Source organism: Cucumis sativus, chromosome 4 (genome assembly GCF_000004075.3).
Source record: "Cucumis sativus cultivar 9930 chromosome 4, Cucumber_9930_V3, whole genome shotgun sequence".
Classification (NCBI taxonomy): Eukaryota; Viridiplantae; Streptophyta; class Magnoliopsida; order Cucurbitales; family Cucurbitaceae; genus Cucumis; species Cucumis sativus.
In genome coordinates this window covers 23655974-23680568 of record NC_026658.2, presented here as the reverse complement: position 1 = coordinate 23680568, position 24595 = coordinate 23655974, and the positions used below count along the sequence as shown (strand labels likewise).

Here is a 24595-nt window from a genome sequence, read left to right as displayed (position 1 = left end):
GCTATCTTGTTGGTAGAAAATATTGCAACAAGCTCTCGTGTTATAATAACAAATATATATATAAGATTTCAAATTTGTTATATTTTAAATCATTTATTAAATAAATTTAATATACTTTTTTAATAACAATTTAAATTTGATATATATTTTTAATAACAGTTTGAATATTAAATTTATAATTTAATTATGTCTCAGTGGCATTTTTGTAGTTATTTGAATATTATTCTTTTATGTTTTAGTAGATAAAAGAAAATTTAATAAAAAGATTAAGAGAGGGTGCAACCTATAAGAGACAAATACAATCAGAGAAGAATTGAAGAATAAGTCCAACTGTGTTCCCATTTGTTTATGTCAAATGTTGTGGCGAATCATTTGATGAATTGAAGAAGAAGTGGGTGATTTTTGTCGAATATCGTCACTACCTTGTTCAATTTGAGAAAGTTTGAGAGGTTTTGACCCAAAAAAATTTCGTCGAATTTCATGATTTCTTGTTAGAGCTGATTGAACCATGGTTCTCTTATGTTTTTTTGAGAATTGAATCAAAATCCAATGGAATTAAGGGAGAAAAGAAAGGAAGATGAACGGGTGAAGCTTTTTCAATTAATAGCAACTTTTATGATCTTTACATTTTTTGAAGAATTTTTATGTGGCATCTAAATTGAATTTCAAAGGGATGGAAAAAATGAAATTTGATTAATTATGAATTAGATTATTTTAAATTTATTAACATGAAAAATAAATAATTTACAAAAAATTTAATTTAAAAATATAAATACTAAAATATAGAATAAACTGAAACAAAATTAAAATCTCACTCGTAAAATTGAAAACTAAATTAAAATCAAATTCAAAATTTATGGTTTATTCAATTGAAATATTGTTTATATTTTATAATTGAAAACTGAATTAAAATCAAATTCAAAATTTATGGTTTATTCAATTGAAATATTGTTTATATTTTATGTTTGACTTTTTAAGAAAATAGCAAAACAAATTAAAATATTTACAAACTATAATAAATTTTTTTGAACTTTATAGAAATCGATATACTTTTATCCATTTCTACCAATATTATTAATAGAAATATTATTAATATATCAATTCTTAGATATTGATAGAACTAAATTTTTTTAATATATGTTATAAATATTTGGGTCAAATTTACCTTTTTTTTTTCTTTTACAATTTATCTTTTATGTTTTCTTACATACTTTTGGTGCCATGTTCAATAATTGAATTTTAATTTTGAAAAATATTTAAATACGTTTTATATTATACATTTATAAACCACAAGGTCAGTTTTACTTATTCACTACGATTTAATTAATAATGTTATTAGTAATTTAGTTGTAAATATAATTCAATTCAGTTGTAAATATAATTTATATTTAAAATTTAATTAAATGGTAATTTTAGTATCTATTGTTTAGAGGAAGTTAGTTAGAATTTAGCATATACTACATCATGTATATATATATATATGATTATTATTTTGTATTATGATATTTTAAAACATGGATGAATTGAGTTGGTAATATGACAGATTGTTCTAAGTGTTCTTTAACAGCGTAGTTATTTTAACCTTAGAAAAGAAAGAAGAAAAGGAGGAGTAAGCCCTAAGCCCTTTATTCTTCCCGCCAGCACTTCCCTTCTCCAGCTGCCGAGTGTCGCCGCCGAACCGCCGCTCCATCTCTCTGGTTCAGTGCTTCCACTGCTGTGTTTCATCCTCTCCTCCCGCTGGAGCCTCCTTCTATTCCTTTGTTTCTGCTGCTATTCTCATATTGAAATACTTCGTACGTGAGTTGTTTGACGAAATGCCTGGGAGTTCTTTTTTTCTTTCTGTTATATGATATCAGAGTGTTGCTTTGTTGTTTGTCGTGTTACAGGGACTTAATTAGCTTTGAGTATGAGTAGCGAGGTAGATGCTCTTAAAAATGTAGAAGGCTACAAACCTCCAGCAGAATTTGAGGAAGACAAAAGGGAATTTCTTACTGATATTTCTTTGACTGACTCTGAAGAGTTGTGGCTTATTCAATGGCCTGCTAACCAAGTAAGATATTATAAACTTATCTTGAAAAATGTTACATCTACCTGCAGTTTGGAAGAAATTAAAATGAAGAACGATCCATAAATGTGCTATTTTTTAATTTTTTCAACATTAAGTTTGTTACAGTCATTTCAAACACTGTTTAATTTGAGAGGGATTTATTCTTTTCTTCAATGGGTATCGTAGGCCCCAGATTTTGATGGGCAAGAATTTTCTCTTCAACTTCACCCAGATGGACATATGGGCAGCTTTCAGGGTTCATCAGGTAACTATCATTTTGTTATCTATTTACTTCTTTTTCTTTCTAAAGAAACAATTTCATTGATTTTTTAAATTAAAAAATGATATAACATGGAGCTACAATAAGCTATCTTAATGGTTTAGAAGGGAAGCGTATACGAAGCAAAAAGGTTAGAGCTTTTATTTACACCAAGAAATAACATATTAAATAATAAGATCAAGGGAAGTATCATCAGGACGATCCTTTAAGACGTTTTGATTTTTTTGCTCTCACAGCACCCAAAAGAGAGCACAAGATATATGCAACCACAAAAGAGCTTTTGTATTATTGAATGGGTGACTCAAGAGAATGGAGTTGAGTTATGTAGTAACGTCTCTAGGAAAAGCCAAAAACAAAAGCATCGTGAAGTTCTCCAGAATTTCCGAGTAAAAGAATGGAGGAAGAGGTGGTTTTTTTTATTCATCATCAGTTCTGCAAATAGAACCACACAGAGATATGGCCGTATTAAACATTCTTTTTTTAAGAGCACCGTTGGTGGTAATGGCCTTGTGAGCCAATTCCCATTTCTAGGGTATTTCTCTTTCCATATTCCTGTAGCCAAATATGTCTCCAAAATATTGTTTCTATCACCCGTATCAGCTAAAAGAGAATTTCTAGAAAGTGTCCTTCAGGATTGAGAGGTCATTTCGAAGCATCTATTGCCATCGAGACTAAAACCATATTGAGGTCTCAAAAGTTGTTATTGACATTAGTCTTCACCCAGGATTGAGGTCTCAAAAGTGTCTCTTGAGAACAAGGGTTGCCTGGTTACTCAATTTAAGGTGATATGCTGAACCGGATTTTATTTTTAATAAGCTCCCTTCGTTAAGCATCCTTTCTGTGCTTATAAGTTATATCTCAAATCCATTTAGCACAAAGGGCTTGGTTTTTTTCTCTCATAGGGTATGCCCGAGGCCTCTTTGATTATCAGGATGAAGAGGTTTAGACAATTAACAAGATAATGTTGGTGGAAGCTCTTTGCCTGTTTTAATGTAAGAGGTTTTCACTGTGTGAAAATATACACTGTTCTTTCTATTGAACTCTACTGCATCTCAATATGAGGTATATAAACCCTTACACAAAGATGCAAAACAAATGGAAAAATTGAGAAGCTAACTGCTAATTGATTAAATTTGGAAGGTTATTAAGTGCAGATAATTACAACAGGAAAATGCATAAATATATAAAACTGAATATGTAAAAAATTGGCAGCAGTTTCAAGGGAAATTGTGATTGAAGAATATTCTGTCAAGGCCCAATCTTTGGTGCTTTCAATCATGGAGTGAGAACCTCGCCGAAGGAGAATCAATGTCTTAATTGGGGCAAATTGATTTTTTAACTGATATCCATGAGTGTTCGGGCCAGCTTATGAGCACAATCAAGCATTCTTTAATCAATTGGGCCAATCGACTTAAGTTGTACTTTCAGGATATCAAGGGTGAGTCGTGGTAATTACCAAACTTGAGGTGTTAGTTGTCAATCTAATATGATAGTTGGGTAAGCAGACTCGATGGAACTTGATTCCCCTTTTTTACAATATTGTTCTGCCCAATAGGGTTGTCTGATGATTGCTTCTGCTATGAATCTGAACATTGTTGTAATGAAGTTTGATTTTTTGAATTTAATGTGGTTGCAATAAACTTTGTGCTTTTGATGATGAGTAGCTTTCAACTCTTCCTTGGTTTCCTCCTCTTCCACGAGTGCTAAAATTTCTACCTCTTCCTCTAGATCCACTCTTATGATTAAAGAAGGCTTGATTGTGCTCAATTTGAGAGTGCTTTTCTTCTTCATTATGGACCGCATGTTCACAATCCAAACTCTTTACTCATTATTCAGTCCAAGACACACATCTCAATTGGAATGCTTTTGTTTCTCCAGCTTAATTTGCGCTTACATTTTAATAATGTCTTGCCATAGAACCCTTTGATGTATTACATTTTGAGATGGTTGGGTGGATCCACTGACCCTACTCTTCACATGTACTACTCTGTGATCATTATGTCTCATATTTTGAGCATTAAACTTTTCTTCACTATATCAATGAAATTTTTTTGTTTCCGTTTAAAGAAACCAATTAACAAAATATTGCTCTTTGCCATTTAGCGCACCTTTCCAAAGGAAATTCCTAGATATTTTTTTTTAATCTCTTTTCTAATCTTAATAGCCAAGGAAAAATTGTAGGGGTACGTTTGGAAGATTTGAAAGTGTAGCTTGTACGAGAGTGAGCCTTCCCCCCTTTAAAGGTGAATCCCCATGCATAATCTTTTCTCAAAATTTTCAGTGATCACCCAGTGTCCAAAAAGCTGTGGCTTTTGGCCAACCATGTAACGGGTGACCAAAGTAAGAATGGGGCCAATAACCTCTTTTGCATCCGTATTTGAAAGCTAATTCATCAACGATGTCCAGTTCAACATTGATACTGATAAATCCAGACTTTTGGAGGTGATGTTTTCCTAGGATGCCTTCTCAAAAGCCTCAATCTCATTAGAAAGTGAACAAAATGACTCGTCCATCAAAATCAGAGAAAAGATTGTCAATGACTATGAGGGGACAATCTTCTTGACGTCCATTTTTCTTGACTCTGTTTTTCTTTTTAAAATGAGAAACAGTCAATCATAATATCATTGATGAGAAATAGTCAATCATAATTGAAGAACTCTTTTTTTTTTCTCATTGCACAAATGAATAGCTTCATGTAATCTCACTGGATTTGTGCCATTTTTCTCGACTCTTTGAATTATTCTATTATCAATTTTTTCAAATAACAGTTGGTGCATGAATATGCTCGAAGTATTTTTGTTTGAATGTGCACTACAGCTATTCTGTTCATTTTCTCCGTACAATAATATCAATCTATTTTTGTTTTCATCAAAAGGAAAATCATATGATGTGATCAGCTGTGTGGCTCAAGAACCTGAGGCTTCTGTTTTTCTACCATCTTCATCGGACACCAGATTAGGTGAGAACTCCCTCTTTCTGTTAGTGTAAATATTTATGTATTTTAATTTTTTTTAATCCCAAAAAACCTCCATTTTGAATCCGTTTTACTTCACATGTTAGTATCATTAGTCTCTTCGTTGGAGTTACTCTCTCTCTCTCTCTCTCTTCTTTTTGTCATACCTGGCTGATACTTAAACCTGTACCAGTTCTGCTCTCCATTCTAGCTTCATTTTCAAAGTTCCTATATTGTAGATAGGTAGATGGTGTGTACTGGTTTAGTTTCACTTTCAATACTATTGACGTTATGCCTAGACCTCCAGTCTAGCTTCTCCATTCCCAGTGATTCTGATTCTGTCTGTTCTCACATGCCGACATTAGTCTATTAGTGTGTTCTATAACTTTTAATCTACTCCTTCCATAATCACTGTCACTTGCCGATTCTTCAATTACAAGCTTTAAAATTTTATTTTTTAGTTCTGCCTTGTGAGCAACATTTTACTTTTTTAGTTCTCTGTGGTCATAACATTTTATTAGTGAGCTGTTGTGTGCTAATACTACAATTAACCAATTAGAATAGAAACGAACAATATTGATACTCCACCCATCTCAATTCTAAGTCAAATGTCTTCTCGATGTATGTTCACACATCATATTCTAGTGGCATGGTCCTTACTGTGCAGTAGATTCACCATTCATTTTAATTTCAAGTCATCTTACCCTGATAAAACTGTTCTATTTTTTATGCCCTTGAAGTTGGAAAGATTTCCCGGCGGATTTCTCTTGTGCATTACCCAGAACCTGAAGAACTCGAAAAGGCCACCATCCCTTTGAAATCACTGTACCAAAAATCTTCTGGAATTTCATTGACCAATTCCCGTCAAACTACGACATCCAGAGGCCCACACTCGAGCAGTAGAAGAACAACCTCTTCAAGAAGTAGCAAACCTAGAAGTTCAGTATCTGAATTCACAGAACCATCAAAGACTTCAAGTGTTAAACAGGAACTGGAATCTACCGAGTCCAGAGATCATAAAAGAAAAGATTCATCAAAAAGAAAACGCTTGCATGAACCTAGTAGATCAATTGATCACTCAACTCGAGATTCAGGACACGGTAATAGTGCAGTAACCTCCTCAGGGTCTGCTGAGAGATCTAGTGAAGGTAAATCAAAAAAGCAAAAGAAATGAATCAGGTTTCCACAAACTTGAAGTATTCATTAGTTTTTGACAAGTTCTATAGTTTGCCTATTCTCTTATTCTCCATTTTCCTTTGCTTGGACTAAATTCTCGAGCAATTGTTGTACGTCATAGCCCATGGAAAGTTCTTTCTCATATCAGATTTACTATAAGTTACATTGAGTACTTAATTAATTAATGTTAATTTTGAATTAATAGTAAATGTTTGTTAATTTGTAACCTATCGGTTCAGAGTATGTATTAACCGTTGAGTTATTTTCTGATTTTTGTAAATTAATAGTTAACCTGGGTTTGAGTTGAATGTAAGCTGAGTTTTGTGATAGATTTGATACGACTCTCGCATCGGAGCAACGTTTGAAAATTATATTTGCTTCGCGTCTTTCATTGCATAATAATTTAAATGATAAAATTTTACTTTAAATCACTAAATCTAAGATTAGTTAAAACTTTATGGACTCAATTTAGACTGAAATGAAATTCCAATTTGGTAACCTTTTCATTTTTAGTTTGTTTTATTATAAAAAAGTTTATGTTTATCTTTTTTTTTTCTTTCCATTTTTTGTATTATGATTCTCTCCAACAAAATTTAAAAGTATTAATAGGGTTTTGAAAATTGTTTTTTTTTTTTTTTTTATATATAGTTTTCAACTTTAGCTTCACTTTTTAAAACACAAGTAAAAATTAAATAACAAAAAAACATTAAAAAAAATTTGGGTGAAAGTTGGGTTAGTGCAACCAAAGTGAAATAGTTATTAAATGGAATTTTACAAATTTAAACCGGTAATTGCAGATCAAATCAACTATCTTCAACTTCAATTTTTACAAACTATCTTCAACTTCAAGAGCATAACTCAGCTAAAATAAAACATGTATCATTAACTTAAAGTTAAGTATTCGATTCTTCTACTTTTATGTCATCTAAAAAAAGAGTGAAAAAATATATATATATATACTAAAGTCAAACCAAAACCAAGGATGAAAATATAAAATCAAACAGTGAAGAGTTATAAAACTAAGAGTAAGTTGAATTTGGGTAGGAATTTTTTTTTCAAAGTCATTTATTGTGAAAAGGAGAAAAAAAAAGGTAAAGAAGGGAAATTATTATTTGTGATTGAAATGGAAAGGACAATGGTGTTCTTACCCAAATGGACATGTAACCATTTCCATTTGGATGGTACAACCTCACTATATTATATAGTACCATTTAGGGTATAGATCACCGCAATAAATTTTCAAAATCTCCATGTAATTTCACATTTTCGACATTAACATATAGAATAATTCAAAAAAATAAAAATCAAATTAAAATGTGACTGGTGTAAATATAACATAAATACTATAGTTTTTCACTTTTTATTCTGGATAGTTTTCTCTGAAATATTCATTAACATTGATATTGTTGTAATCAAGATGTTAAAAAGAAATTGTTATGGAATGACGAACACTATTTTGAAACCAATTACGGCTGATCGGGGCGACAATTTGATGAGAAGGATCAAAGAGATAAAGAGAAAGAAGAGAAATTGAAGGTAAAGTAATCAAACAAATGGGGATAGCACACTCATGTAATTACATGACAGAGTTATGCTATCACCATCAACACACTTTAATCTCTTATTTAATCTTTTTGGATATTTGTATCCTTTTGACTCTTCTAAATGTAACAACATTAATGTCTATGTTAAGTGGATCTTTGAATTTGGTTATAAGCTTTAAGTCCATCGGTCATTTTCTAACATATATTTTATATATATTTTAATGAAAAAGAAAGTAAGATATGGATATCTTAAAAAAGATAGAAAAAGATGTATAAAGAGAAGTGGGGAATAGAGGTACTCCAAGTTTAAGTATAGTAGGCTTTTTTATGAAGGTCTAAAAAGCCTATTCAACACATCAACAGGTGAACCTAAAACCAATATCCATGTGAGTGAACTTCTCACAATATTATTATTGTTATGTATTCTTTTTCTTACCTAATTCAACTGCCCAATTAAATGGTGTCTCTATTATTGTACTTTTTACAATTCAAAACACAAAGTACAAGCATATATTTGCAATAATATTTAGGAAATATCATGCCCCTCTACTTTATAGTCTAATTTAGATACAACATCTTTGCTTCTACTATGCACAATTAAGCTTTTTTCTATCTCCTTTCACCTTCACCGACGATTAACTTCCTGAACTGTTCTTTATGATGATTACAAGTGACTAATTCTAACGACTATCGATGACTAACTTTGATAGTGATTAGATCACTCAACGACCAATATTACTATAAATGAATCTTGTTCTCGTTATGTTTTTGGTATGTACTCCTTCAGTTGTCATAGAAGTAGAGTAGTAGACAATGAGATATAGCTAATTTTGTAATCTCATTCCTTCCATTACCTAAGCAAAATAGCATTATGCACAAACAAAAATCTGTGCTTTGAAGTTGATTACCATCATACATACTTACACTGATAAGAACTGTAATTAATGTTCTTAATATCCATAAATGATGGAAACAAAAAGTAATATCCAACAGAAACATACAAAGATTGCATATTTATTACTGAAAAAGAAAAAGAGAAAAGGAAAAAGAGGAAAATTTGAAAAGGAAAAAAGAAAGTGAAAACTGAAAAGTTTGACAGAAGGAGCAGGAAGGTAACTTCTGAAGATAGAGAACAATTGAAGATTTTAATAAATGATGAACAAAAAGACAAGATAAAAGAAAAATAGAAACAACCATTTTTTTCTACAAATACAGAATATATATTTCTCTTATTTACAAACCCTAAATCAAGTTTTCTAATTATTTTCATTAAAATAAAAAAGACTACCCCCCACATATACACATATCACCATGAACAGTCACTTTCAAATTTTGATCCTCACAATAAAAATTGGATTTTTCGCTACTTCTTTAACAAATACAAACAAACCCATTTTGCCCTCATCATCTATATTGATCAGCATCATTATTCCCCAACTTTTGCCATTCTTCTTCCAATCTTTATTCATGAAACTTTTTCCTATTACTATACAATGTTGTGAATAACATATACGGTAACTAATGGAAATGAAAAAGAAAACCATATTAAACATTTTAAATCAAAGGTCTTGAAATGTTATACTATCCAAAGTAAAGATTTTTAATAGCGTTTTTTTAAGTTGTATATTATTGTTGAATACTAAAATGTAACGTATTTATTTTGCTAAAATATATTATTATAGACTTATTTTCAAACATTATATCAAATTTCTATTACTAATAAACTGAGTTATATTATAGTTTTACATTTTAAAGTTGTATTAAGTTTCTATCGCTAATAAATTAGTGGCTATCTAATATAGCATTCTCTTGCGCTAATATAAATGATTACTTTTTCTTAATAATGGTCGATTTTGGCTAGCTTTAGTTAATTTTAACCTATAATAAACTATTTCATTAATATTCATCAACGAACACAAAATATTGACCATTATAGTTTGTTTGAAATTACTTTTGAGCTATTTAATTAAACCGACCTTTAATACATATAGACAATTGAGAGAGCAAACTTAATCATTGAATGCAAACCATTAAGAAGAGAAGAATAGAGTTTGATTAGATTGTCTTTGACTAAAGTTTAGAATATGATACTTCTGTCCCATCACAATATATTGCAATCTAAATTTCCATGGATAAGTTAGTAAGCAAGTTGGTAGACTATTGAAATGTTTGGACTCATATTTTCATGGAAAATGGCTGCACATCCTATTTATTCACTTTATGAAAATATATTTATGTTCTCCCTTATTCTCTCTCATATAGAATAACCCAAATATATAAGGGATAATTTAAATTTCAAATTAAAAGAAAAATGGCTATACCATTATTAGAAGTTTGAGATTTCGTGAGAGAAATTATCCAAAAGTGATCACAAAACCCTTTATAATAATGTTAAGCATTCTGATAACAAACACATTTTTATGTAATGTTAGTATTTTCAAAAGTCAAATCCAACTTTTGAGAAACCTAAAGAGCTTAGTTCTCAATTCAATAGAATGTGTTTTTTGTGAGGTAATTTATCGACTACTAAATTCAAATAAATTTACTCAAACACTTTTTAAACTTTTTTTTATATTTTTGGAAGAAAAACTTTGAAAAATTATTTAAGAATTAAATAAAGTGAAGAAAAAGATAGTAATAATAAGAGAAACAATTTAAAATTCATAAAATAAAAACTTGAAAGAAAGCAAATAAGGATAGGAAGGTTCATAATTTCAAAGAGGTTTTCAGAAACTAAAAAAGTCAACAAATTAACAGCTACCAAATTCAGATGATCAGTAGGACCACATGCAGTCAAGTTCAGTGGAGTTCATGACTTTCGGTTCATCGGAGACACCCCAATTTCCGCCGGAGCTACACCCAGCCACATCGTTCCCGTTGTTGAGCACCGGAACTGGTGGAGAACACAGGTTTACCGGCGAGTAGAAGAATGGGAGTTGGAGATTCTCCTGCAGGCTCCGGAGACTTGGGAACGCCGACAGACCGATGTTACGGTGGAACCGGGGAGAGGGATCGGCTGCGAGGAGTGGCGACGGAGTGGCAAAATCGTAATTTGGCATGTTGAAGCTACCGCCAGCGGTGGTGGTGGAGAAACAGGACACGTGCTCTCTTGCCGTTGGGCTATTGTACGAGCAGCTGTCACGGTCGGTTATGTTACCAGACGCCGCCGTGCCGGTCGCCGGAGCTGAGTAGAGTGATGAGTCGAGAAGCGGCGGGAGAGACACCGACGACGGCGAACTTGGTTCCGGGTATACGTTTATTGAACCGGGAATGAACCGCGCTTTCTTTGAACTTCCGCCGTTGCTGGAGGTGGCTCCGCCGCAACCGGAGCCACTCTTTTGAAACACCCTCGAAATTACCCACTCATCCTGGTAATTGCATCCATACATAAATATCATTTCCAAAAATCCCAACTTTTTAAGAACTAATGAGCTAAACTCACACTAACATATTATGAATTTGATTTAACATAAAAAAAGAGATGTTAGAGATTAGATTATTTATAATCTAAGTTTAAGATATATTTACTCCATTCTTATCTCAATATATATATTCTAATCTATAAAGGGATAGTGTCCCCTCACATTATTTGTTTGTTTATTATCAATCTCTAAGTAGCTGTGACAAGACATTCGACATAATTATGATACAAATGACCAATAAAAAATAAATTTTAATAATAAGAAAACACATGTTCATTTCGAAAATTTGAAGGGTAAAAATCAAACCTTCAATCCATTTCAATTATTTTAGAAGTCTCTTAAGAAAGAAAAAAACTAAACACACAACCAATAATCACTTTAATAACTGATCATTAGATATACTTTATAAAAAAAGTTATTAAAAAAACTATCTTCCAATAACCAATCATCAAAATCAAAATTATACATATCACAATCTTAAACTAATGGTAAAAAATCATACCAACATCCTTTATCCTCTGATCACTATACCAAACCCTAATTTTCACCAACAAAAAAATTGAATGGAAGTATGCATGAGATGTTTGGTTGATTAGGGTTTGGAATAAAGAAAAATAAAGTACCTTTGAAGATCCAGAGAGGTAATGATAAGCAAATTTGCCTTCAAGTCGATATTCATGCATAACCCAATTGCTTTTTTCCCCTTTTGGTGCTCTTCCTCTATAAAACACTAACGTCTTCTTCATCCCTACCAATGAACATGTTTTCACACTGTATATTTCCCTATCTTTCCCCGTCGCCTTCCAGTACCCAGCCTCCGTCGCTCGATTCGTTCGCAGACCCGTCGGATACTTTCGATCTCTTAAGCTGAAGAAATACCACTCCTTTTCACCCATCTTTGCTTTCTCTGTGTCATTGTGTTAATCATCACGATTAGATTCAAAAGCTTTAATAATCAACATTTCTAATCTTCTTCCTAACTGTATAAGAACATTAAGTTACTCTGGATCAAAAAATGTTAGTAATTAAACTTAAAAGAGAATAAAATCACATGAATTAGATTTATTTTCTGTTAAATTTCATTGTGGCGACTAAGCTATGCTCTTCTGAAACAAATGAGTTTGTATATATGCAATCCAAAAACTTTAAAGACTTCAGTTTTTTTGCTAATTAAGTTTGTTAATGTAAAAAACTGAGATATCAACATAGTTAATCAACAGAAGTTGGGACTTCTTCTAAGTGGAGAAAAAACACACATAGATATAAATATTGTTGGTATTATTTGGAAATAGATTAAAACGTTCAAATAATATCAATTTGAAAAGTATGGAAATCAGTGATTGGGAAGTCATTAAAAATTCAAATAATAATAATATAAAAAAAGATGAGAAAAGTGATTAAAAGGGAGTAAATATACCAGGAAGCTCCCAAGGCTCGCACTTGTTGAGGTCAACTTCAGCAATGGCGCGACCAGTGAAATTAGTATCAAGAACCTTCTTGAGAAGGTAGTAAGTGATGAGTTCCTCATCGGTGGGATGGAAGCGGAAGCCAGGGGGAAGGTGGTGGTTGGAGTTGTCGGAGGCGGCGGAGTCATAGTGAGAAAAGGAGGAAACATCCATTATGGAGAGAAAGGGGGAGTAGAGAGAAATGAAATGAAAACCCGGATGGGAAAGATGAATTTATTTGAAGAAAGAAAAGGGAAGTGTTTGTGTGTATGTAAAATGAGTTAGAGAGAGAAAGGAGAGAGGAGTGGGGGTTTGTGTAAAATTTCAGAATGCGTGCGTGCGTGAAGAGAAAAAAGTGTGCAGGTATTCCTATGTCAGTGAACAAAATCAAATGAAACAGAACTTCATTACACTCAATATATATATATATATATATACAACCCTTTTTCTTTTTTCTAAAATATTTTGATTTGAAATTCCATAAATGGGTTTTGTTTGGAACTAGAAACCTTGAAATGAAACAACGGACGATTGTTTTCAAATACGAAAATTATTGTTAGAAAGATTTAAAAAAACACACACACACAAAAACAGGCTTTGAAATAATTTTAAAACTGAAAATTACAAGGGTTTGGTATGTTAATGTGATGTTGTTGTTATACTGTTTTTAGTTCTTTGAAATTGTTTCAATGGAAGATGAAGTAAATTACTGGTGTGTTTAATTTTATTATTGGGTGCCTCCTAAATTAGTCATGCGGGCTATTTGATTTAATAGGAAGAGCAAATTTGGAGTATTAACCTATTGACCTATGCATGGTAGTTTAGGGTTATGATGGAGCATGATGCTGTAATTGTAATGACAATAGGTTGTTTTGGTTTATTGAAGTGTGTATTTATTGTTAAGGAAACAATATGAAATAAGTTTGAATAATGGTTTGATAAATTCCTTAAAATTGTGATTTAAAATATTATTTCTCCCTCAAATAATAATTTGTTGGAATATATACTTTTGTTTAAAAGAAGAAGAAAAAAAGGAGAGATAAAAGATGAGGTTCATTTTCAGTATTGTATCAATAAAGCTGTTTCCAAATCTCTTCCTGTCAGTACAGTGAAAGCATTTAATAATTTATTTATATAAACTTTATTTTTCTTTCATTTATAATTATAATTATAATTATTTATATTATTTTCTCATATTCTCTGTTTTTGTTTGTTTGCTTCTTCTTTTGATTTAAAGAAGGATAGATGGGAAGTGAAGGAAGGGTATGTACAATATTAGCCTCTCCCTTTTATGGATTCCTTTGCAATTTCATAATTTCCCTCTCTCTTTCTCTCTTTCTTTGTGTTTTAATTTCTACAAAATATCACAATTTAATTATATATAACAATAACATTACAAAATAGCTTTCGACATTATCATCATTGTATTTCCTGACCACTCTATAGCTTTCCTTTCTTCTCTCTCCTCATTCCCAAAATGTCATGTGTTTTTTTCTCTTCTCTCTTTTTTCTTCTCATTTCATACTCTTATATATAAATAGTTTATAATATTATTTCTATTTATATACCTTCCTACACGAAGTTGTTCTTGATGGAAGAATGGTTGATTGTTTTTATATGGATCATAGTCCAAACTCTTCAGTTTCCAATGGCCATTAGATAATTTAGCTGTGTTGTGTGTTTTTGCTCAAAGTGTATTAGCTATAAGAAGGATGCCTTTTATGTTTTTCTGTTAAACAATTGTAATTAATAAGATTAAATTAGAAGAGTTATTGTATATATTATTAGTTCATGAATTTTCATTTTATGTTTGATAGATTCATAGAGTTTAAAAAAATGTCAAATAAGATTCTAAAACATTAAACTTCGTGTCAATTTTTTTTAGTCTTAAAACCGTGTTTTTCTTTTTTGAATTCACAAACCTAAAACATTGTAGGATGTTATTAGACTATATATATTGTCATGATCTCACTAGAATCAAATTTGAATTTAGGGTACAGAATAAAATGAAAATATAAATGGGTTAGTGAATATAACAATAATAATGATAATAATAATATGAAATAAGAATTGAAAATGGGATTTGGCCATCATTTTCAATTGTCATAACAAAAATAGGAACCTCTCTGAGGTTAACAGAAACCCATCATTATCCAAAATATTCCATTTATTCCAACCTTTCCCTTTCACCCCCACACCCTATTTCTTATTACACTTTCTCTCCCAAAACTCTTCTCTTTTTTCTTTTTCACCTCTCTCTCTCTCTCTCTCTCTCTCTCTCTCTCTCTCTCTCTCTCTCTCTCTCTCTCTCTCTCTCTCTCTCTCTCTCTCTCTCTCTCTCTCTCTCTCTCTCTCTCTCTCTCTCTCTCTCTCTCTATATATATATATATATATATATATATATATATATATATATATATATATCACCTAAACAATATTTAGGTCTCTAAATTGTTTACCATTGTAAAAGTAAATAAAAATGCGAAAGAAGGGTAAAAGTGTGATGTGAAAAAGTATAGGTTGATTATACTTTTCTTCTCTTTACTTTCTTACCCCATACACATTTGGGCTGTGTACTTGTATTATTAGTAGAGAAGTAAATGGTTAACAATTCAGAGGGGCTTTGGAATTTGTACAAATGAAATAGTAAATTAAAGTGTTTAACAATTTGGGTTCCCATAACATAATAGAATGATGTTTTTATATAATAAAATCGAGTATGTAACTATGGAAATTGTAATAATGGAGTTTTTAGACTCTTATCAAACATTTGATGTGATTAAAGAGATAACTCTTATGGAACTTAAAAACTAATTCTGATGGATGGATGCACAGTTTAGAAACAATGGGAGTGATATGAAGGTGTAAAGTAAATGAATATGGTAATTTGTATTTATTTGGAAAGGGGAGAAAACAAAGAGAATGATGTGATTAAAGAGATTTAAAAGAAGATTGAGAAAAGATTTATTACCAAATAAGAAAAGAAGAAAAGAAGAAAAGAGAAAAGGGAAAATACAGTCATCAATCCCATCCATCCGTCCATTCAATACATCAGCATCAAAAAGAAGTAGAGGGAGAGATTGATGCAATGAGATTTTGACACATCATGCTCGCATTTTGAGACCACACTCTAAACAGCCTTTACATCAAATCATGCTTTCTCCTCTCTCTCTCTCTCTCTCTCTCTCTCTTATTTATTACACTTTTCTTTTCTTTTTATTATATTTTCTCTCTCTATTTCCTCGTTAAAATTAAATAAAATTGTTTTCTTTTAACCTCTCCCCCAATAATTTACCCAAAAAAGTAACAAAAGAAAAAGGGGGAAGAAAAAAACCACTTTATATCTTCCCCTTTTTACCCCCCATCTTCACCACCTTTTTCACCAAATGAGTTAAATCCTTTTCGTTATTTTATAACCAAACATAAATGTATTTAACGTTAATGCAACCCCAACTCTAAATATATTTCATTAGAAGAAGAAAAAAAGAAAAAAACCATCCCTTGAGAGAAGATGATTTAAGTTATCTCATAATGGACATATAATCTTATAGTTGTAGAGTAGTTAATCTTATGTAAGCTTGGACACAGAGCAGGTTGGTTGAAAGACTCAACTCTCAAGTGTGGAGAGAAAAGGAAGTTAATTAAGAAGGGAGAAGCAAGTAGGAAATATATATGAGAAGCCGAGAAACAGGAAGGAAGCTACATCCCAAAGCAGAGGAAGAGAAATATGGACCGGACATACCGAACCGGGTTGGTGTATTCCGGGTGGTGAAGTTGACTTTAGAGTAAGCGAATAAACAAAAATAAAAAAGAAAAGAAAAACATAGGGAAACGAGAAATGCGTGTGCTTAGAAATTAAAATTTTAAAAAAAGAAAAAAAAAGGGAGGCGCGTGGATCGAGAGATTAGCATGGGATTGCGGAAAAGCGCGTGACGACAAGGTGAAGTCACCCGCGCCGCCCTCCGATTTATAGCGTCACAGCTCAGACAGACACACACACTCTCTCTCTTTTGTTTTATTAATTTGATAAGGTGAAAGAACACTGGGCCTTTCATCTGAATTCCGCAGCCCAAGGCCCAATCCATTCCCTTCTTCCATCATTTTCCTCAAACTACTTCTTTCTCGATTTTGCTGCTCTTTTTTCTTTTTTTCTTTTTTGAGTAACTAAATTCTATCTGATTTTAGTTGCACCATCAAACATTTTTGCTCTCATTTTCTCTCTATATGCCTTTTTGTGATACAATACTAAAAATGCAATAAAACAACGGGGTCTAAAAGCCCAAAAGCCCAATATATATACAGTATGTTCAACCCCTAACAACGGCATTGGCTTGCTTGGTTTCGACTCCCAACAATTTCACGCACCACCAACTCAATCACAAACCATACTTAAACTAGGAATAGGAACGACACAAAACTTATAAATAACCAAATATCAAATACTCCCTTATTATTTCATGCTTCTGATTTAAGTATTGGAATTTATCTTTGCTTGTACACGAGCTCTCTTCTCTTAAATATACTAATTTATTGTTCTTGTCTCGTAAAAATTGGGTGCATCTAACTTAATCTGTTTAACTAAGAAAAAAAGTGAATTCACTATAATTATAAATTATTTATTAATTCAAATATCAACTTATTAAGATATACGTTATAAAGTATCAATTACCCTCTTGTTTTGGAATAAATATACGGGAAACATACTAATTATTTTCACACAATTAGTTATGATTCAATTACTAACAACGTCCTTTTTTTCATGCACATAATAAATGCACTATATTCAATTACTGCTAAAGTCCTTTTCCATCATTCATCTATCTATTTATGAGTATGAATAATTATATATAGCTAGAGGTGTACTGTGTGTATATATATATATAAACCTAATGAATATATCTTTTTTTCTCAAACAATTTTCTAAAGTAAAAATAATGAAGTGACGATGGACATTGGGTTAAACTTGATGGAAAAATTGGTTAAACCTTTATTCACTTAACTCTATAAATATATGAAGACGACAATACGAATGATGATGGGAAAAAAGAACCACAATTGCTATGAAAACCATAAAATGGATAAAACCAAAAATATGAATACAATTAGAGACCAAAGATGAACATAATTTGTATTATAAAGTTTATAACGAGACAACACACAACTTAGTTATTGTTGTACTCTTTATTATGTTGGGAGTTAATAACAAAAATAACAATTACATAAGCACATAGAAACATAAGTACAAAAAACACATCAAATTTTAGTAACTCAATTTGATGACAAACCTCTACACATCTGAGGGTTTATCCATGATAAGAGATTATATTGCTATAGTAGAAATTGATTGTTACAATGTCATGATTGAGAGTACAACAACATGAATCAACGTGTTGACCATGGACTGACTCAACAATCAGAACTAAATTGTATAATAACAATTATCGTAACATTAACAAGATCACTTCCTCTTAATCAATGACCACTTGCAATCTTAGCTTCATACATTATTGAATAGTTGATCGATATTTTATGTTTAATTAGAATGTTGTATAATCACACATTAGTTCTCAAAATTGCATATGGAATACTTACCACTCATCGTTCTATCAATCACCACGCACACAACCACATATTCCATAATCGTAACAAAATCTACTCCAAAAGATTGATGGGATACCATAACAACCAATCAAAAAGCTCAACCACCAATTCTAAAATATAAAGTAGTAAATAAATATAATAAAGAAAGTAAGACACATCATTATATGTTAACGACAATCATGCAAAATTTTGGGATGCAAATTTTAAAACCAACATATTCATAATTGCAAAAATGGTGATGCACTCAAGCCACTAGAGACCGACATATATAAATCCTTCTAAGAGTTTTTTAAAATTTGAAAAGAATCCCGAAATCAACAGTCGAGATTGATCCGAGAAAAACAAAATTAAAGATACAAAACAAAAAAGTCGTACTTTTGTCCATTTTTAAAAAATGATGTAATTTTTTTTTCAACGAAATAAAATATAATAGAATAATTATCCGAGTGAAGATGAGTTAGTGGAGACTAGTGAGTGAAATTTGTGAGTTTTATGAAACTGAGTCAATATAATATTAGATATGAACCGAGTCAATGCCCTCTTGACTCTAGAAATTTTATTAAGTCTTAAATTAGTTTTCCTTTTTATAACTATTTTATATGATCAAATCAGATAAACAATAGTATTTAATAATATTATTGAAATTGTTGTCAAATGAAGGAAGCCTTCGTCTTTAATGATATATTGAAATTTCTATCTATTGAATTGAATTTAAAAAGTTTTTTCATTTATAGAAATTATTGTTGACTATATATTTATATGTATTATGAATCATTGATGAGTAGGAATTTCTATCTTCTCCTTGGACGATAAGCATGGAACCGAGCCTTCATCTCCACAAAAGTTACAATCTGTACTTAACAAAATGGTTTTAAATTTCAACCACAATAAATTATTGCATTATTATGCACATTAATCATAATTGGGTCTGGGTATAATTATTATTATGAAAATTAAATTTTTTTTTAGGTTGATCTTGTTACAATACTTAAATTGTTTTCTAATCTCAACTTGTGGTTGAGTAGATTGGAAGAAAACTTAAGAAACTTATTTTACTGCGTAACAATATATTAGACGGATGTTAAATGTGTATATATACTTAAAATCTATCGTCAACACCATATAGATCACAAAATGGTAGAAAAGATGGTTTAGACATTGAATGATATCAGTAGTTCTATCATTTCAACAATCACATGTATTGACATTTTGTTGCAGATAGCAAGACTTTGACGGAGAAGAATTTGACCTGATAAAAAAATCACAAACATCATGCTAACATCTTGGAATGGCAATCGTAATATTTATTAATTTTAAACAAAAGTACGAGTCAAAAAGTAAAATTGTTAAAAAGTTGAAATTTTGAATCTTTCATTAGTAGGTCTGATAACGTTATATTTTGAAAAAATAGTGGAGTTGGTGATGAAATTGGCTTTAGTTTAAGCTTTAATATTGAATTTGAAGTCTTTGTTGAAGTAAACTTTTGAGTCTTGGAGACTGTTTTCTACCAATAAGTAATTTTATAAACTTAAGTCTGTGGTCTACTTAATTTAGTCTACTAATTTGTATTTATATACATGTATAAAAAACATATATAATTTGAATGTTTACAATCCAATATAGTAAAGAATTCAAACATAAAATATTGTACGTTAAATTTGATTTAAATATTACGTAGACGTAATTTGTGGTATTTTTCAAAATATGTTTAGGACAAAAAAAACTTATCCTGTGAATATTTGTTTTTAATTTTGGGGGGTTTATGTATACACATATGGAAGTTATTAGATGGAGTTGGAAAAACGTCTAGCACACTCCTTCTTTTAACGTTGTGTGACAAATATTATGAATAGGATATGCATTATCAAAGTTGTGCACATTCATCAACCTTATCTTTTGTCTTTTACAAAACAATTCATAACATTGTTCACTTCCAATTCTTATACATCCACAACTTGTTGTTGTTATTTGCAAACAATTAGGACTAGAAAAACAGCTGTTTTCTTTTTTCATCCAACCCTTCAAAACTAATAATTGGTAGCTTTTGTATCTAAATATATTATTCTTAAAAGAACCGTTAGATTAGAGTAAAACGTGAGTTTTTATAGTCATAAGTTATTATAATTTGAGGTATAAATTGTTGTAGTCTAAGAATAAATCAGTAAACATTGTAGTAAAAAAAATAATTTTTCTTTAAATAATTGTAAATGACAAATAGTAAATATCGTAGTAAGTAGTAAATATGACAATACATTAAAGATTTTGATATAATGAGATTGGGTTTACGATAGCTAATTGTAACAAGATATGATTATTATAGTAGTTATAGTAAACATTATTATAGTCTTAAATAAATCATACTCCAAACGTGTCCTTTAGAGTTGGCCAACTTAACTCAATATAATATGTTTGTTTAGGAAAATAAATAGCCACCAAAAAAACATAACTTAGGTCATCCCCTAACCGACGTATTCTTCATTATTATGAGAGAGAATATATACACCTTCCACCGTAATTACTCTAAAAATCACTTATGCGCAAGTTCTCAATCCTAAGTAACTTCTCGATCTTACGACTAAAAATTGATTTATATGTTGATGGATTTGATATAACTATAAATTGTATGACATTTTTTTCGGAAGAATTTAAGATTTGAAGTAATACAAACAATTAGTTTATAATTAATTAATATTTGTCCTAATTTCTATACTATTTGAAAGCACAATTTAAATAGTGGAAATAGTTAAAAGTACAAGGTTTGTTATTGTTATTATTATATATATAATTTAATAAAATGTTGACATATACCAAAGTGTTAAATACATTATTTAAAAAGAAAAGAGGAGAGAAAGAATGAGTTGAATAGTTGATTGAATGAGTGTAGCATTGTATAGTCAGCATCAGATGACGTGACTCGGTGACTGGACTCTACTGGGCCCCAGCTACAGCATTTATGATTAGGTACTACCGTTAATAGGTGTACCCCAAATTGTACAGCTGTCCATCACCCTTCAATTATTTATCGCATTCCCACTTCAGCGTTTCTCCATCTGCCACATTCGCATCAATTTTTTAAATTAACTAAATAAATTAAAATATTTTCAAGAATTTATAACTAATAAAAACGTATAGATTTTTTATCACTCCTTATCAAATGCCACTAATAGAAGCATATTCCTATCTACTAAATGCCACTAATAGAAGCATATTTCTATCTACTAACGTTGATTACAGATAATTTTGAAATTTTGTTCTAATTTTTTTCTATTCTTCATTAATTTTCTTCTTCTTTTTCAAAAAATAAATAATTGTTTTTTGGAAAGCTTACAAATTTGGGAAGCAAAGAGATTAATTGCAAATGAATTATTAATTAATTTGTTTGCTAAATTTCTTGTTTTGGGTGTGGAGTTCATTAAAAGTATCAAAAGTAAAAAATTAGAAGTAAATAAATTCGTTAATACAATGCCCTTCTTCTAACCTTTTCCATTCCCCCTTTCTATCTCCCAAAATATAAATACTAAACTAAATAAATAAAAGTGAATCATCAACAAATTCATCTCATGACAAAATTCTATTTCTACAACTGGTCGTGCTCGTTCTACTTTCTAACTTGTTGATATTGTTGGTCTCACTTAGTAGTGTTTGTTATACTTTTTTTTTCTATTTTTGTTTTGCGTTCTTTTTTTTCTTCGTTTGTTTTGCCTTATGATATTTTATGTCGGATGAGTTCTCTTTAACGATTTTGTGCTTTGTTGTGTGTGACGTCGTAGGATCAATCCCTTTGTCTTTGAAAAAAAAACAAAATTAACATTAATTTGTCTTTCTTCGTGAAAAAAGGTTTTCAAATCAAAATAAAATTTAAATTTATTTTAAAACGTGATAATTATGATCTATTGAATTTATTTGACCATTCAAAATAGAAGTAATAAAATAAAATATGTTGTACGTGGAATATGAACTAACCACAATGTTTTTCAAGTCAATATTACATCGATAGAGAGAGAGAGCATTAATTTCTTTTTCTCCCTCTCTAAATGGAGAAAGTTCTTTCTTATTTCTTTCTAAAGCATGTGCGTGTATAAGAAAAAGAGTCTCTCAACTATTAACCTCACGAGAGCAATAGTATAAATTTTAAAGTAGTAAATTATGTTCATTTTTTAAATATTTAAAGACATATTCCGTTTATTTCTTATTGAATTCTATCAATGATAGCTAATGATAAACTTCTATTATCGGCTATCAAACGTTTGTAATTGATAGAATATAAAAATTTTGCTATAACTTGTAGATATTTTGTTAAATTTATTGTTTTTTGACAATTCTTCATTTTAAAATTGATTAATCAAGATATTATAGATTGTTTATTTACAAAATTAACAACAAAGGTACTAGTGTAATATGAAGACTGAATGAAAGCATGCAAATTAAATAGTAAATTACAAGTAAGGTTCGAAATATGAATATGGATAAAATATCAAAGTTTTAATTTGAGTGAAATATTGATATTGACAAAAATTCTAAAGAGAAGTGACTAAACTTTTTCATGAAACTTTCATGAAATATTTTTAATAATATAAAGTAGGATAACTTTTAGATATTTATTGTAAATATCGATACAAGAGTGTAAAATAGAGTAAATTTTAAAAATATTTTGAGATGAAATGATGAAAATATCATTTAAAAAGAAAAAAGTACAAATAAGGTTAAAACTAAAGATAAAGTTTTTTTTTTATTTCTTTTTATGTCTTTTGCAGAAACAATTTCTTTATAAATGACAAATTTGAATAAAAACAAAGCTAAAGATGGGAAAAAGAAGCATACAAAAATGTTTATTATTTTGTAAAAGGATGACATTTGTGTGCAAAATTATAGAATGCTAAACAATCAAGATCATGAAATTAAAAAACTTAAACCGGCTAATGTAGTTAATTAATAAAATAAATGGTTCAAATATAAAATCGTAACATTCTCGAAATCTCAAAATTATTGCAACGTTCACATAAATAATAAAAAATAAAAAAGCTTTTGATTTATACAAAAGTTTCTAATTTTTTTTAAAAGATCATTTCATAAACTCATTATAATCCTAAAAGAAAATAAAAAATAAAAAATAAAAAATGAATGAATTTATTATTATGATGGCGGTGTTTGGAAAAACTTCTAATTTATTTTTGATTATAGTGTTTTTATTTGTTTGACTTTGACATGGTCTTCTCGTTTAAATTAAAATTTACTTTGTCATAAGTATTTTTTAGAGTAACAAAAATAAATTGTATTTTTGGTTCATAGAAAGCAAATTAAAAAGGTCTAATACATTATACATATATTTGTTTGAAGTGAGTTGATAGCAAAAAGTAACGCACCAACTACCAATCTCTCTCTTTCCATTTGGAGAAATCACTTGGAAAGTCTTTCCAAAAGTCGAATTTTCAAATATATTTTTTAATCAAATATATGATTTTTATTTGTGGATGAAAAATCATAAAAAATGGAGTTACATACCCTCCCTCATTTTTCATTTTAAAAAATATTGCTTACTAATTTTAAAATATTAGGTACTTGCAAATATTATAATTTTTAGTATAATTAAAAACAAAAAGCATTAAATGAATTACTAATTAGTAACGTATTCTTTTTAATCATTTTTTAAAAGCAATGAATTTCTAACTATCGGGTTAGTTTTTAAAACGTATTTTGTTATATTCACAATAAGTCCATTTTTTCAAAAAAGTAAATACTCGAATGTGCAAGTTTAAGTAGGTAAATTATTTTAGAAGACAAGAAAGTTAAAAATATAGTAAAATTTTGTAGCTGTATGTTAGACTTTTATTAGCGTTTATCATCCATGTTTAATTTTTTTAATTGATTAATGGCTGAAGTGAAAGTTAGTGACTTTTTCAAATAGGAGGGATAGATATTTCTTCTACTTACTAATATTGTCTTTTCTAATATGAATGAACTAAAAATAAATTTTATTTTGATAAGTATGATAAAAAAAAAAAATTTACCAAAAAGGAAATTTAAAATAGAAAATTTTTACCTAATTTTGCAATGTGATTACTCATTGTCAAAATATGAAGAGAAATAATGATAATAAAGAAAGGGGAAATTGAAATTTTAGTGTAAC

The 24595-nt window shown here is 29.9% G+C and overlaps 2 protein-coding genes across 3 annotated transcripts; one reads left to right on the top strand and one right to left on the bottom strand.

The window, feature by feature from the left end:
• Positions 1–1430: 1430 nt before the first annotated feature.
• Positions 1431–6769, top strand: LOC101212652 (mediator-associated protein 2). 2 transcript variants are annotated; one of them, XM_004145998.3, is made up of 5 exons: positions 1431–1793; positions 1887–2050; positions 2234–2312; positions 5203–5286; positions 6021–6769. In XM_004145998.3, the coding sequence occupies exons 2-5, from the start codon at positions 1907–1909 to the stop codon at positions 6452–6454; spliced, it is 741 nt and encodes a 246-aa protein (XP_004146046.1). In that variant the 5' UTR covers positions 1431–1793; positions 1887–1906; the 3' UTR covers positions 6455–6769. The 2 variants fall into 2 exon arrangements, with proteins under 2 accessions (XP_004146046.1, XP_031740697.1); XM_031884837.1 differs by having other exon boundaries at positions 1573–1797.
• A 3869-nt stretch (positions 6770–10638) lies between these two features.
• On the bottom strand, positions 10639–13260 carry LOC101205357 (protein CUP-SHAPED COTYLEDON 2). The gene is made up of 3 exons (XM_004146051.3): positions 12840–13260; positions 12046–12329; positions 10639–11368 (listed from the first exon to the last, which is right to left on the bottom strand). Exons 1-3 carry the CDS (start codon positions 13039–13041, stop codon positions 10775–10777), a joined length of 1080 nt encoding a protein of 359 aa, XP_004146099.1. The 5' UTR covers positions 13042–13260; the 3' UTR covers positions 10639–10774.
• Positions 13261–24595: the final 11335 nt, after the last annotated feature.

Bases quoted from the DNA above. Each gene is read 5' to 3' on its own strand.
- LOC101212652 (XM_004145998.3), top strand. From the start codon at position 1,907: ATGAGTAGCGAGGTAGATGCTCTTAAAAATGTAGAAGGCTACAAACCT. The intron at 2,051-2,233 runs GTAAGATATTAT...TGGGTATCGTAG, and splicing joins TTCAATGGCCTGCTAACCAA to GCCCCAGATTTTGATGGGCA. The intron at 2,313-5,202 runs GTAACTATCATT...TTTCATCAAAAG, and splicing joins CAGCTTTCAGGGTTCATCAG to GAAAATCATATGATGTGATC.
- LOC101205357 (XM_004146051.3), bottom strand. From the start codon at position 13,041: ATGGATGTTTCCTCCTTTTCTCACTATGACTCCGCCGCCTCCGACAAC. The intron at 12,330-12,839 runs GTATATTTACTC...ACAATGACACAG, and splicing joins CGAGCCTTGGGAGCTTCCTG to AGAAAGCAAAGATGGGTGAA. The intron at 11,369-12,045 runs GTACTTTATTTT...TGCAATTACCAG, and splicing joins ACCTCTCTGGATCTTCAAAG to GATGAGTGGGTAATTTCGAG.